Here is a 14,926-nt window from a genome sequence, read left to right as displayed (position 1 = left end):
GGGGCAGTAAAGCCAAACAGCCTGGATGTTGTTATTAATTTGAAATAGAGGCAGAGCCTTGAAAAATGTTAATTACAGCATACTGTTGCAGGACTTGTTTATGATTTAAGTGTTCTTAACAGCCAGAGATGGACTTATGTTCATTGCATTTCAGCTTTGATTCCACTGGAATCAATTCAGTTGTGGTAAAAATGATAATACCAGCTAGGAAAATAAATGCATTATATTTTGTTTATTTTCAAAACAGTTCTCTAAAGCTTGATTTAAACTGTTTTGCATGTGTTGCAGTGCACATGATAACACGCACATGAATATATGTACCAAATGTGAATAGGCCCAAAGAGATTCTGCCATTAGGTTTTAAAGCAGAACTGAATTGTAAAAATAGAAACATGTGACCAGACAGGTCCTTTATTATATAATGGACAGTGGATGTCACTTCTACATTAACATAAAAAACCTGCCTGATTGCATGTGCAGCTCAGCATATTTAGAAAATTGGGCTATAAAAAGGGTTTCGAGGACAAGGTAAATCATGTTCATTTGAGCTGCATATCCAAAGTAACTTTTGTGAATTCTATTAGTAAAGACAGTACAATTATAGTTTTGCTTGCAGTGGCACCTGCTTAAAACCTGCTGAAAACAAAAATATATTATAAAAAAAGTCAAATATATCACATATCGTAGAAAAATTTCTTTATGTTCGAGGAAGAAAGTCATCCAGTAATATCATAAATGCCTGTACATGTCCACTAGTATCATGGGAACAATTACACCTCCGTATTAGACATGACAGGTAATAAATGTGTATTTGCCTGTATGTCAGTGACACAACTAGCTGACCCTATCATAGAGTGATGACAATGCTTCCTTCCTGCTCTTTGTCCCCCAGTTATATTTCAGGAGAACATATTTTCCTTGCTAATAAGTACCACAGCCTGGGGATGCAGTGAACTCCAGAACTAGAGCAGAAAATTGGAAAGACAGATTCACAAGTCTATCCGTGAGTTGTGTCCTTTCTCACAGCGATACATCTTGCCTTCAGAGTAATTCATTTGACACACAGTCTCCCTGCAGCTGGCTCTTACCGGTCTTTAGTAAAAGATGGGTTTCTTCCTCGCAGTTAACAACTTATCATCTGCTGCCTATTTCAATTCTGCCATTCTTTCCAGTCACTTTTCCCTGCCTAATGCAATTATTCTATAAGGAGGAAAAGAAAATAAAACTGCAAGAAGACAAAAAGAAGCCAAAGGATTAATGCAGGTTACTGATACCTCATGAAAAGACTGAACATATTGGAATCTGTTTTTTTTCACTCTTGGCGGACTCAGGTGGCCTTAGGCAGTGTGTTGTGGTGTGTTTCATCTCCCTGTGCTATTAAAATTTTCAAAGAAGCTTAGGGAGAAGGTTTTTTCTTTTATTTTCAACCCATTAGATTTAGAAGAGATTTAATGTAATATTAAATAAAAAGGTAGCCTGTATCACCTTTGCACAACACACATTGTGAAATCTATAGGAAGTGACAGTTCAAATGCCATCACAGTATGCATTAGCACTGATATTTGATGATTGCTGTTTGCATGCCTTGGGAAGCATTACTTTTCTGCCATCACCCATGTGCATAGCATTTTTACAATAGATTATAATAAAGAATCTTAACATGGTTTTAAAGCCATCGCTCATGATTTAGGATTGTTATGAACAAATTTGCTGTCAAGTTTTGCTGTGGAATGTTAGTCGAAAATAGATAGTCCAAAATTGTTTATTACACACCTTCAACAAATGGTTGATTTCTATGGAAACCTCACTGAAAAAAGACATATGATAAACATATGTGCTGAATTAAGTTCTGGTCATATCAGGTTGAAGAGTCATGCTGATGTCAACAACAGGAGTAAAAGTAAATTATTGTATGGATAAGAGCTGAGAGCTAGTGAAGCATGTAATCCATCTGAGCTGAATTCTGAACATACAGCACAGCAAAATAATGGCAGTTCCTTGTTACTTGTACCACCGTAAATAACATCATTATATTCTAGAGAAGTTATTTCTTGTAGAGTCCCAGAAATAGAAAAGGGGAATTGGGTATCCATTTTATGTACTTATCCTTAAAAGCGTTCTTATAATCTAAATATAGACATTTTAAAATGTTTATAAATGTCTGGAACGCACATCCATTAAACACAAACCCTAGAAGAAGAAAGCATCAAATATCTCATGTTATCAAAATAACCAGAATAAAATGCATGTATTCTTGTTTATACAGTTAAAAATTGCCTGATAACTACCTACTCCTGTCGACCCTCTATATGTTTAACCTTTCCTTCCTCATCCAATGAGTAATGCGATGAGGTTGGAAATCTCCATAAATAACCTAAAACTAAGGTTCAATAAGTTAAAAATGCTTAATGGTAATCTATAGCAGTGAGTTGGTTTTCATAGAGAAACGTCTGAGATTCTGAATTAAAACAAATGCATAGAATGTGTAAGGATGCAAATATTTACCTACCTAATTAGTAATTCTGCCTTTCTATCACCATTTTAATTTTCCAAAAAAAAAAAAACAATGCCTTTGTGTACAAAAGACAAATATGTTGCTCAGCTAAAGCACACAAATAAACCTGGATTACTCGTCAAATAAATTCCCGGTGAGGAGAAATGTAATTACAGCCTGACACTATTAGTCTGCAGATATTGTGTTCAGGTCAACAATTACTAAACCTGCTTATTCCCTAATTGCTTGTGCCTTGTCAGCTTATACAATTGATGCACCCATGAAAGGGATGATATGCAGTAAATTCTGCATTTATTGCCCAGCATGCAGATTTCACACTATGTTGAGCATGTTCTTAAAAAGCTCATAAATAAATGTGCTAAGTGGAAGCAAATACCAAGAAACGAGAAAGATAGATACCGTAATCTGTGATCTTGCAGGTTACTAAATAAAGCTCTTTGAGCCTTCGGCCTTCCTTTGCAATGACTTCTACACATCTGTACAGAAAAAAAAGATATTCTAATAAATTACGTGGTTTACAATAATACAATTGCAATCAGACAAATAAATAATTATATAATTAGCACTAAATTTAGTGTTCATTGCATTCACCGCCAAGAATACCATGAGATTATAATTGAGAACATTTATTGTGCAAAACTGCAACTGGACTTCTCCAATCAAATAATTACAAATAATCCTTTGACAGTTACAAGTAACCTGAGCAGAATAGTTGTGTTACTTCTTGAATCAATCTACGTTTCATGATATGCTCTTCTTCCAAATTTACTCAAATCTGTACATTAGTAATACAGTAAGTCAAAAAGACATCTGTCTTATGAAAAAATAAGCTCTAGGGTACATCACATATTTGATTTTAACAAGATTTTTGTTTTCTTTAACAATCCAGTATAGGCAGCCAAACACACTCTGCAGGCCATTCCCTCCGCAGTGACAGCGTTTTTATCCCCATGTATGTTGTGCCACATTCCATTGTATTCCATTGTCTTGACTACTGCACTCATGTGCTATGTCGTACGTCATATAGGCCTGATCTCTGCACTTTAAGTTACACTATGGTTTGTAATAAATATTCATAACCAAAGTGTTTTTTTTCTCAGGTTGATTTTTGCTGTGTAACTCGCAACTAATAAAGTCCTTCTCTAAGGAAGAATCAGAAGAAGTATTAGTTATCTCAGTATTTTTGTTTTTGCCTATAGGTAGATAACCCTAATATATAAAGTAAAAAGCTTGTCACCCCCCTACACCAAGTGCTTTTTTTTAAAAAAAACAGGAAGCGCCCCACACCCTTATCTTTCTTTACCGCCAGACTTTACTGGCTTAAAGACTTAATGGGAGCGCAGAGCCTCCTGTAATACGCGACCGTGAGCTGCTCAAGCATACGTAGAAGAAACTTTTCCCCCGTGATGAAAAAAGGTGCTGCTCTCACGTATGCACAGTGAGATCAGCACTCTTTATTTTTTCCTTTACAGGAAGGTACATCACCAGATGTTGCACCTGCACAGTGTAAGATCGAGTGACATGGGCACTTCCTTAGCACTGGGACGGAGGAGGAATTCAGGATGGCGCAGGACCAAAGGGAGGGCAGGTGTAGGAAGTATTGGTAAGTGTGATTTTTGTTATTTTTGTGACAGTTACGCCTTTCCCTATGCAAAATGGGAGAACACGGAAAATCATGTTTAACAAAATGAACGAATAGTGAAGAAGGGTGAACAAAAAAAAATGCATGACATGTCCAGGCCATGAAAGAGGCTGTTTAGTCAACTGGTATGGAAATATTGGAAAAGCCAAATTGGCATATAGGTATCCCACATGGCTTTGCTTTACCCTGTGAAAAGATAGGCAGTCTTTGACCATACGATTTCATGCCTTAATTTTGCTGCTGCCTGCTCTTCCATTTTACCTCTGGGGAAAGGGCTACTAAGGAATAAAGGTGGGTCGAGAAAATCAAATAGGATCTACATGTTTATCATTAAAAAAAAACAATATGACAACAACATCCTGAGAAAACAGAAGCCAAATACACAAACACATTAAGTTAATGCAATGATGGAATACCAAAATAAAGAGAAACCCCAGTGTTTCATTTTTTATATATATTTGCAGAAGGAAATGAAAAAAGAAAGGAAAAAAAAAAGAGAGGAGGGTGTGGTGGGGGGAAGTGTCCTAACTTAATGTGTCAGTTCGGTCTTTACAATCAAACACAATAACTCACTCTTCACAAGTAGAGTTTGTATGCCTTTATCGACATATCAGAGACATGGAGTAATGCCAAAGCGGGTTTATCTTTATTATTAATATCTGTGAGCTTATGGACAAGGTCTGCCACCGAAGACCAGTAAATAGACAAAGAAGGACACTCCCAAAAAATAACGTACCAGGAGCCGATCCACATCTCCAGCAGATATTGTCAGTATGGGGGTAGATCTTAGCCAATTTAGAGGGCGTTCTATACCACTGAGTGGCCAGCTTGTAATTTGTCTCCTGGTATTTATTGCAAACTGCAGCCTTGTGGCTAAAGTGGAGTAACATATCCTTTTAAGTTTCTGAAAATTTCACTTTCAAGTCTTTCTCCCATCCGGTCACAAAGCCAGGAGTTTCAGGTGCATGTACAGCTAACAGTGCCTGGTACGAGTAAGACAATGAACCTTTCAGGGGATTCCCCGCTAAACACAGGGATTACAAAGGCAAGAAGGAGCGGCAAAAGGTTGCTGGCTGTACGTAAGTTGTATACAGTGCCAGGGATCCAAAGGGGGCAACTCCTTAGCACCCTGCAACTCAGGCAAGAGATACCTTGACCTATCCTGTAAAAAATTAAATGCCCTGCAAACACCCTTGGCACGCCACTTGTGAAAAATTGCATCATAGATCCCAGATGGAAACCAAGGACATCCCAGTATTAGAGACAAAGGAGATGGATAATCAACTACCGAGAGACTACATTAAGAGTTGTCCCAATCAGAGGGTGTTGCATAATAGAAGCTTTGACCGTATTTAGGGCCCAAGGCAAAGTGTCAATTGGGGTCGGTGATAGAGCGTCTTCCAAGCTTATAAAGAGTTTGGACCCACTGTTAGTACACCAGTCCAACAACCTAGTCAAGTAGACCGCCTATTGATAAAATATTGGGTCTGGAAATGCCATACCTCCCTTTGCCAGTCTCAAAATTTTACCTCCTATCCGGATAAAGCCCGAAGACCATATAAACCTCGTAAACTCTGACCTGAATTTACTCATAATATGCAAAGGAACATGTACTGGCAGTGCCTGTAACATATATAACACTCTAGGCATCACGTTCATCTTCACTATATTACACCTCCCAAACCATGTAAAGGTCATTTGATGCCATTTCTGGAGGTCCTTCCCAATACAGTTCAGGAGCAGCAAAGAGTTAAGTTCCACAAATCAGCAGGTATTTGTGTACCTAGGTACTTAATGGAAGTGGACGCCCAGCTAAAAAGGAAAGACGGAGTTAGAGCCAATTGAGTTTGTCCTGGGACAGTAACATTCAGAGCCTCTGACTTCTGGAGATTAATTTGATAAATGTCCATATGTACGAAGTTCTGCTGGCAGATTAGGAAGGGTCGTGACTGGTGAAGAGATACAAAATAACAGGACGTCTGTATACGCTGCCACCTTGTGTACAGAATGACCGACTTGGACCCCCTTTTATGTTCCTGTTAGAACGGACATGTTTATCATTCTTACTAGCTGCTATCTCTGCTTGTGTTTGACAAGGGCCGGGAAGGTTTCAAAAAAACAAAACAATTTGAACCAAAAGTATTTAAAATACTGTAAATAATAAAATGTATAAAAAAATTACAGCAGAAGTTAGTTTTTAGACTGCCACTAATATATTTTGGCAAAGTCATGAGTCAAGGAGGTCTAAGAGTACATTTAAGAAGTGGGGCAGACAGAGGAGGGTGGTAATTAGGAAGTCATGGCCTCATTTGTTTTTTTGCAAGCTTTTCCCCCACTTTTTATATTTTACAGTTCTTTTTCAGGGGTCTGACAGCTTGTGACAATGGGTCTACATTACATTTTTGACTGTTGTCCTTTTCTTCTTGGCCATTGTATTACCCTTGCAACCCTCTTTCTGGCAAACAAGGGGCTGGAGCTAATAATAATGTGATTAAAACATACTCTGAAAACGCTGTTGAGGCAGACACCTTCACCTATCCATATAGAAATCAGAAGATAGGAAGTAATTAGAGAGGATTGTGTCACCATCAGTAAATGTGTTAAAGAGGTTTCTATGCAACAATTTACTTTAGGTGCAGATTTTTGGCCTTGATCATTACTTCATCATCATCATCAACACCTCAGCCTCCTACTTCACATATTCCTCCTCTGCCTCATTAAATTCCACATGTTGGTGGAACGCATGGGTGGATTCTGGGGGAAAATAATGGCAGGTGGGTACACGTCTTGTGGTGTAACACAGTTCATAAGCCATGAATAGGAGTGGGCATCAATATGACAGACATAGGGCTATTATATGTTACAACACTTGGTGTCCTACACAATAGGTTTTTTAAGGCTGCTCCAATTTCATGAGGTTGTGACTGTCCCGATTCTGATACTTCAGGATCGTTTGTGCTCCTCCTGTGACTAATGCTCCTTTCTGCTCTTCACGGTGGAATCCTCAGGGAAAGACTAGTGTTGCAGATTGAATGTTCTACAATATCTTAGATTTCAGGTTCTGTGGTATAAATACTTACTAAACAAGAAAACATTATTTAAAAGAAGATGAATGAAATGTGGTATAGTCGACGCAGATTTATTTCATATGTTTTGGGGTTGTCCCCTAGTTAAAAGATTTTGGAGGCAGGTGGTACGTTTTGCACTGGACCACCTGGTAATATATCTCCCGCTTACTCAAACCTGGGCCCTGTTTGGAGTATTGTCTGAACAGATCCGGGTAGCCAGAGGATGCAGCAGACTCCTTGCAATCATATCAATGGTTGCCAAGAAGGTGATTTTACATAAATGGATAAGTACAAACCCTCCTACTTTGCATTTATTTTTAGTAAAGCTTAGAAACCTCTAGGACTGGTTAGAAGCTTCAATTCACAAAGATCTAAAGACACAACATTTCTTTGAGTTATGGGAGTCATGTATAAATATGCTACCACTGGCTACTAAACAGTGTATAATATCTATGTTTGAGCAGACTTTCTGGTATGTCATCAGGTTACTGGAAAATGATCCACCTGTAGTCTTGTACAGCATTTTATGCAGAATAATGATGGTTTTTCTAATGTATCCTCTATTGTATGATTTTGTATATGTAAATGTAACTGCAAGATAACTGATAACTGGTCGTGTTAGCTCAATGTTTGTATCTCAGTATTGTTAATTTGTTAGTATATGATATGTTGATTCACCTGTGTTGATGTTTTCTACTATGTTGTAAATGATGGTTTATAAATTCCTCTGTTATTGGTTTGAAGATACAATATTTTGAGGAGAAAGATTTGGCAGCAATTTATTAATTAGCCATTTAAGAAAAAAAAGCTGGGGGATTTAACAATGCACTTTTTTTAATATTGCAGTGATCAGGACACACTATACAGCAAAACCAAAAACAAACAAAACAAGGATTCTTTACTGAGAAATCCTAAAAAAGGAAGTCCATCAACTCATAGGCTTGCTGTGTAAGAAGTAGAAGTAAAGCACAAGAAATGTGTGTTTAGTTTGTACACATTTTAGAAATGTCAGAATTTTGTAGTATTCAGAAGATACTTGCACATAACTATGCCTCTAATTTACTGCTTTAAAAGTCTGAACCAGACAAAAAAAAGGTTACCATTTATAATACATTAGCAGGCTTTCTATTTACGAAGTATCCATGAAGATGAGGTTTTACCAGGTAGGAAGAGAAGGGAACTCTCTAACACAAAGACACAAACGGCAAAAGATTTTTTGTTTTTTAGGTTTACAAAGAATATTGGACGGTCAAAACCCATTCCGGATTGTTTTTTCTGCCTATAACCCTATTTTAGATTTTTCCCCATTTTTTTTGTCGGGTATAATGTTGACAGCTGGACAGGAAGTGAGGGTAAATGTTTCTAATAGAGCCCAAGATAGTAATAAAAAACATATTTGGATTTTAACCTACTCTATCTGAAAAACATTTAGCTTGACACACATTTTAAATACACTTTAAATGAAATGAACCCGTCCATAATATGTACCATACTTTTATTAGAAGTGAGAAAAAAATACTTAAAAAGCTTAGACATTACAAACATATGTAATTAATAATGAGCTGCTACATGGTATAGCTATACTTTCTTTATGCCTTGTTAAAATCATCAGTGGGGGCCACTTAATGCACAACATTCTTACAAACACATTTGTAAGGTTCCAATCTTAATAAAACATCTTCTTAAACATCAGTTTATTTTAAATAGAAAGCTTTTGATAAATAATTGTTTAAACCTAGTTTAACAGCAACATGTATTTGCTACAAAAGGCTTTTAATAAATTATTTTTTTAGACTTAATTTAACAGCAATGCATATTCTGCTGCTGTCAAATTGCTAAAACCTTTTTTGAATTTATTTTGAAAATATTGATTGATTGAAACATATTCCATCTTGTGTCAGTTCCACCTCCTGTCAGAATCAAATGTTTTAGATGTCAAAAGGAAGCCAAGTAAAGTAGAGGCTTTTGAAGGACAAAACCTTAGGTTTTGGATTTGCTACTTTCTTATTTTACTCACTACTAGGCATCCCTTTAACATACTTTTAAGTGTCTCCCACTTACACAAAACATGAATAGCATGAATTTGGAATGTGTGTGTTGTCGTTGTGGAACATCAATGTGCCAAGGCTGTGTGCTTAACACCGAAGGTGCAGCTTCAAACCTTATTCCGCAGCTTTGAGGAATGGAGAGTAGCATGCTATTCGGGGCAACGTTTTATACAGATTAGCTAAATTAGCAGAAGTGATGAATGGGGAGTGACATAGTGATCCCTTTATTTTTTTTTTTGAAAAAAAAAAAGATAACTAAGATTTCAAACTCTGTGGAATAGTCCAAGGAACTGTCACCTCTAAAAGACTTTGCTAAACTGTCTAGCACAAGAGAATGAACATAACGATATTAACAAAAAATCTACTTAGTTTGCAACCTCATAGACGGCTTTCACGCTTTGAGACTTTTGGATAGGTCATACCCATTTTTGATAAGGAAAAAAATGACAGATGTCATAGGAATGGGCAAAATGAACACTGGTATTTGCAGTCTAATAACTACAGCTTTCATATAACTGCTTCCTTTACTCTTCAGAACAGCCTTTAGGAACTTAACACACAAAGCTAACAGGATAAGGCAAGGTAAAAAGGATACAAGGAGAAAACTTTCTGAAATACAAGGTATAAAGTCCCACAACACATACAGATGAGAATGCTACAAAAGTGAAAAAAAAAGGAAAAAAAGGCAAAATACAGTCACAGAAAAAAAAATTAACAAATGAAGTTGGCATTACTAGTGTGCTACATTCCTTTCATGGAATTTTTAGCATATCCGTACATCTTTGCTCCTAACACTAGCAGATACTGAAAATACAACTGCTGATTTTAAACATGGGTCACAATTCCAGCATGTACAAGATGTATTGGCTCTGATGTTGCCTGATGTCTTTGTATATGCAAGGGGGAGCCCTGCATATTTCTGTATTTAGAAGATGAGAACTGGACTGCAGAATCCTATTTAACATGTTCTCTATAATTCTTGAAGCTTTACATTTTTTAAGATAACAAATTATTAAAATAATGATATAAAATGTATGTAAATTAACGTATTTAAAAATATTTTAAATGTGTAAAACCAACAACTAAAATGAGGAAATGAAAACGAGTTTTAAAAATACACTGAACGTAGAATATGTTCAATCAGCCAAAAAACTGGTATTGTAAACTGCAATCAAACAAATTAGTGTTGGTATTTATGTACTGTGGTAAAAATAAAGTGAAAAAAAATTAAAATCTGATTCATCCAACCTATTTCTATGTGCAGACATAGCTGGTGACCATGTTATTCCATGTGTCTTTTTTATATTTGAAAATATCTTTGCATTTTCTAACTCCCAACACCTCCAAAAACTACATCTCCCAAGTACTTAGGTAGGAGGAGTGTGACCATTGTAGACGTACATGGTTACATTATTTCCCCATTCAGAATACACCGCAATTAATCCTGAACTTCCTAAAGTCATCAGTACCTTTATGTACGTTGGATCTGTCTTTCTTTTTCAGCAGACACTGTAGTATCTACTGAACACAGCAATATTTATTATTTAGAGGTACCAATGCGGTTAACTGAATTTAGCTAAATTCTTTAAAAGATGAATATTTTTTTTTTATGTGTGTGTTTGCTCGAAGTGTTTCAGAAGTTACATGGTCCAAGAGTGGTTACCACCTTTGCAGATAAAAATGTAATATAGTTTACAAAAAAAAAAACCCACTTGCAACTGCAAGCAAACATCTGGTGTTTGCCGCCTGTTACCACTAGACGTCTAGCAGTTGCCAGGGGCCAGTAAACACTGCACTTTTAACTGATAGTCTTAGCTCAACTTTACTTACTTGGGAGATGTAACGATGCACTATCTTACGTACTGCCATTTTTTTTATTTTGTTTGATATATACATTGGTAAAAAACAAACAAACGAGAAAAAAAAAAAAACAAACAAAAAACAACAGCACTATACACAAAAAAAAAAAAAAGCTATATACCTTCCACAAGGTGGAAAGCTTAAAAGAATAAAGACATGTCAGCTGCCTAACTATCAAACAAATTCAAGAGACTTAAATTATGGAAAATAACTGTATGTAGAACAGGGAATGTTCTTTTCTTCCGCTCTCTCCTTCTCTTCATGTTTTTTTGTTGTCTATCACTCAGATGTTTGGTACATGGCATTAGTGGCAATTGAAAGGAACTAATGAGGAAAAATGACTATGGAGCTTGCAAAAGTAGTGGTCCTTGGAGACCTTGTTACTGTTTGTGATGCACTTCAGGGCAAAGTGAAGCTAATTGGAGTTGCCATACGCTGGTTATGAGACTTCACTTTAAAGGCCCGAGTTTCAATCACCTCCAGAGGTGTGAAAGGGAACCGCACCATCAGAGACATTAATGTAGTGCTTGATGAAATTCTAAATTAACATTTGAATGTGCTCTCCTACTCTGGATTATTTTAAAGGTTATCAATTCAAAGTATGCTTGAATTAAAAAAATAATCAAGTCATGTAACTGATAGACTGATCAAGGCAAACAATTGTACAGATGGACAAAATAAAAAGCATACAAACAAATATTAAAGCACCAATAGTAAACATGTTGAGGTCAACCAAGGACTCATTATGAATATTGGGGGAATTTAACAGGAGAAAACGTCACTAAGCTATTTCTGGATAATGGAAGGGGACAATGAAAGTGGAATACAAGCCTGTTTAACAAGAGTTTCATCTAAAGTCTAATGCATGCAGATAACCAACCCCACGCTAACAATTCCAACACAACAAAGACCCCAAAAACAAGTGTTAGATCTTTTTGTTGTCAAGTTCTTAATTTATGCAGCACAACATCCTTTATCACTTCCAAACTAGGAGCATAAATTTTGCTTTATAATTTATTGTATTTGATATATTTATTATGATTCATTTAAAAACTTTGAGACATAAAAGGAAAGTTAATGAAACCAGAAAGCTGTAGAAATTCCTGGGAATGAGGTTTGTGTCACATGATGTCTTACAGACATGGACTTAAACATGAGTATTGCCAAAAGTCTTCATGAAGCAGTTTTTTCGTTTTTAACTGGCTTAACATGCTTTCAGTGCAAATGGATCACAATAGCAACCACAGTGGTTATTATGAGGCCCAGGGGCAGGGGGTGGTTTTCATAAGTCAGAAATGTCTTTGTCCTGCAGAGCTGACGAAACAGAGTGTCAATAAGTATTATATTTATTTTGAACAGTCTGAATTACAGTCTGCCATCCCCTTCCCTGCCATTCCTTCTGATCTATATCCTCTGTTCTCTGCTTTCTGTATGATTGACATGTGGCAATAGGAACACTGAATAGGGAAGAAATAGGAAACTTGTGGCTGGGAGCATAACAGGAGGGGTAAACACAATACTTACAATACTTACTGGCACTCTCTGCTGCCACCATGGTAAGGGGGTGGAGATACTAATAGTTTGCACAAAAAGAGGAAGTTATACACCAGGAGGAGATACTATAACTTTAGGGGGAAACAATCTAAATGAGAGTCGTATATGCATATGAACAATACATTTTGACATGTTGATAGGGGGTCATCCTATACTTTTCTGTGGATACAGAGAATTCTGACTAGAGTTCCGAAAAGATTGTACTGCACTGTGTATTTGTGTGAGGTGGTAACTTTGAAATATGCAAGACTTTTAATTCTCTTGTCAAGAAGCTCCAGCAAGGAGAACAGTTAGCTGAACAGTAAGGATCAAATCTGCTTAATACCATAGTCAGAGACACAGGGGCTTAGCTGACATTCCAGATTTACAACTATCAGGCTGTAAGCACACAAGAGTGCCTAGCTGCCGTAACATACCAGTAAGTCAACTGAATTTTTTTAAAGAGTTATTTAGGACTAAATAGTTACATTTAAAGTTACTGCATAGGCACAATTTACATGTCTAAATATTCCCTAAAACAAAGGAAATAAAGTACTTATTCATTAATCTAAACTATTCCCTTCCTCCACTAACACATCATACTTGGGTTTCACCTAAAGTTCACTACTATTAACTTGAACATGTCCCCCCCCCCCCAAATTGGGCCAACTATGTAAATACACAATAAATCTCATTTCAAAGTCAATACTACAGTGAAGCTAAAAACACCCAACAAACAATTTCTGGATATAAATATAACTTGCATAAATACATAACGTCTTTTAAATCAGCCAAATCAACATATTCATTTTCACTGCTTTATTTTTCTGTAAGCAATAACCACAAGGGGCTAGGATAAAGTTTACTTGCAAGAAATGCTCTACATGCTTATAGGGGAAACTAAGGACAAGTTCCACCTATTAGCATTGAAATGTTTAACACACATTTATAAAAAAAATGTTATTTTAGAGGAGATTTTTTAATCAATTCATCCATATCCATAACAAAGGAACAACATGAATACGGGCAGCTGAGAACTATTCAACCCATCCGCAACATGAATCACACCACAACTGGCACAATGCAACAGTAGTCATTCAAAAGGCATGGATTGCTTTGTCTTCAAGACAATTTCAAACAAAATGTGACTATTTGTGCAGCCTGCACAAAATAATCATCGCTACATGTAGTCCATCAATGAGATTTCAAAGCAAATTCACACAGACAATTATTTTTATTTCATATAATGTGTCATCATGGCTTCTTTTTCCATTCTTTCTTCATTGTATAATGGCTTATTTTTTTGTAATTTCATTTTTGTGATGATATCTACAACAGCAGGAATCCATCAAAAAAGTAATTATTGCGTCTAATTGTTGCAGTGCCCCTCCTGACTACCAATAGGTTTCTCCCATACAGGGAGGACATTCCTAAACGGTAGCAGGAAGTTGATTACTATTGTGCTCAACTTATCTCTTAAAAACTTTCAAATACAAATTGTAAATAGTTTATGAAATCAATTTTCTTCTAGGAGAAAATGTGTGCCACAACACAGACATGTATCCTTATTATATATATTTACTGTTACATGTAAAAGCAAATATATTAGTTCATCCAGCACATTCTATGGACATTCTTAGATCAAGCTGTTTTGCAATGCAAAACCAATGCAAACAATAGTAAGAAAATTCAGAAGCGAAAAAAATGTACATAACTAAGATAGAAAATTTAAATATATTGCAGGAAAACTTGCACATCGATGCAGTCCCTTATAAAAGCCTGGCATAGAAGTAGAAGGCCTAAATCAGGGAAACATGATCAAAGGGAAATAAGATAAGGAGTAAATAATATTAAAAAATGTTTAAAAGGCTGGAAATATTGTAAAAAAAGGGTAGTGGTACAGGTCCCTATACTTATGTATTAATACATTGGGGGATTACATTTTTTCTATTAGTAAAAATATTTTAGACTTATTACAACATTAGCAGAGCAATGACAAATTACAATACAATTTTAACAGAATGAAACCTAAATGTTGAGGATTGCAGGGTTTGCACAAAAGTCTACAGAATAGTACTAGGAGACATTCATTAAATGGTATACATATACTTTGTCCCCAAAATATAGTGGCTCCTGGCTGCTATATTCATTTCAAAAAGCACTACCTACAGAATATTTAGAAACCCAACACTTCCAGTAGACTCTGTTTATCTCTGCACTTCCCATGAGACTTGGATATAAAACAAAAAAAAATTTGTTT

The 14,926-nt window shown here is 36.1% G+C and overlaps 1 protein-coding gene across 2 annotated transcripts in view; it reads right to left on the bottom strand.

Annotated features, from left to right (window-relative positions):
- Positions 1–14,926, bottom strand: part of FBXL17 (F-box and leucine rich repeat protein 17) — a 387,353-nt gene that overhangs the window by 153,509 nt on the left and 218,918 nt on the right. For both annotated transcript variants that reach the window (XM_072416108.1, XM_072416107.1), the window contains one exon: positions 2,915–2,991. In XM_072416108.1, the coding sequence (XP_072272209.1) occupies positions 2,915–2,991 (77 nt within the window). The remainder of the gene's footprint in view (positions 1–2,914; positions 2,992–14,926) is intronic.

The sequence above is a fragment of the Pyxicephalus adspersus genome, chromosome 6, assembly GCF_032062135.1.
Source record: "Pyxicephalus adspersus chromosome 6, UCB_Pads_2.0, whole genome shotgun sequence".
NCBI classification, from domain to species: Eukaryota; Metazoa; Chordata; class Amphibia; order Anura; family Pyxicephalidae; genus Pyxicephalus; species Pyxicephalus adspersus.
The sequence above is the reverse complement of the archived record's forward strand: the minus strand, read 5'-3'. Positions and strand labels throughout refer to the sequence as shown.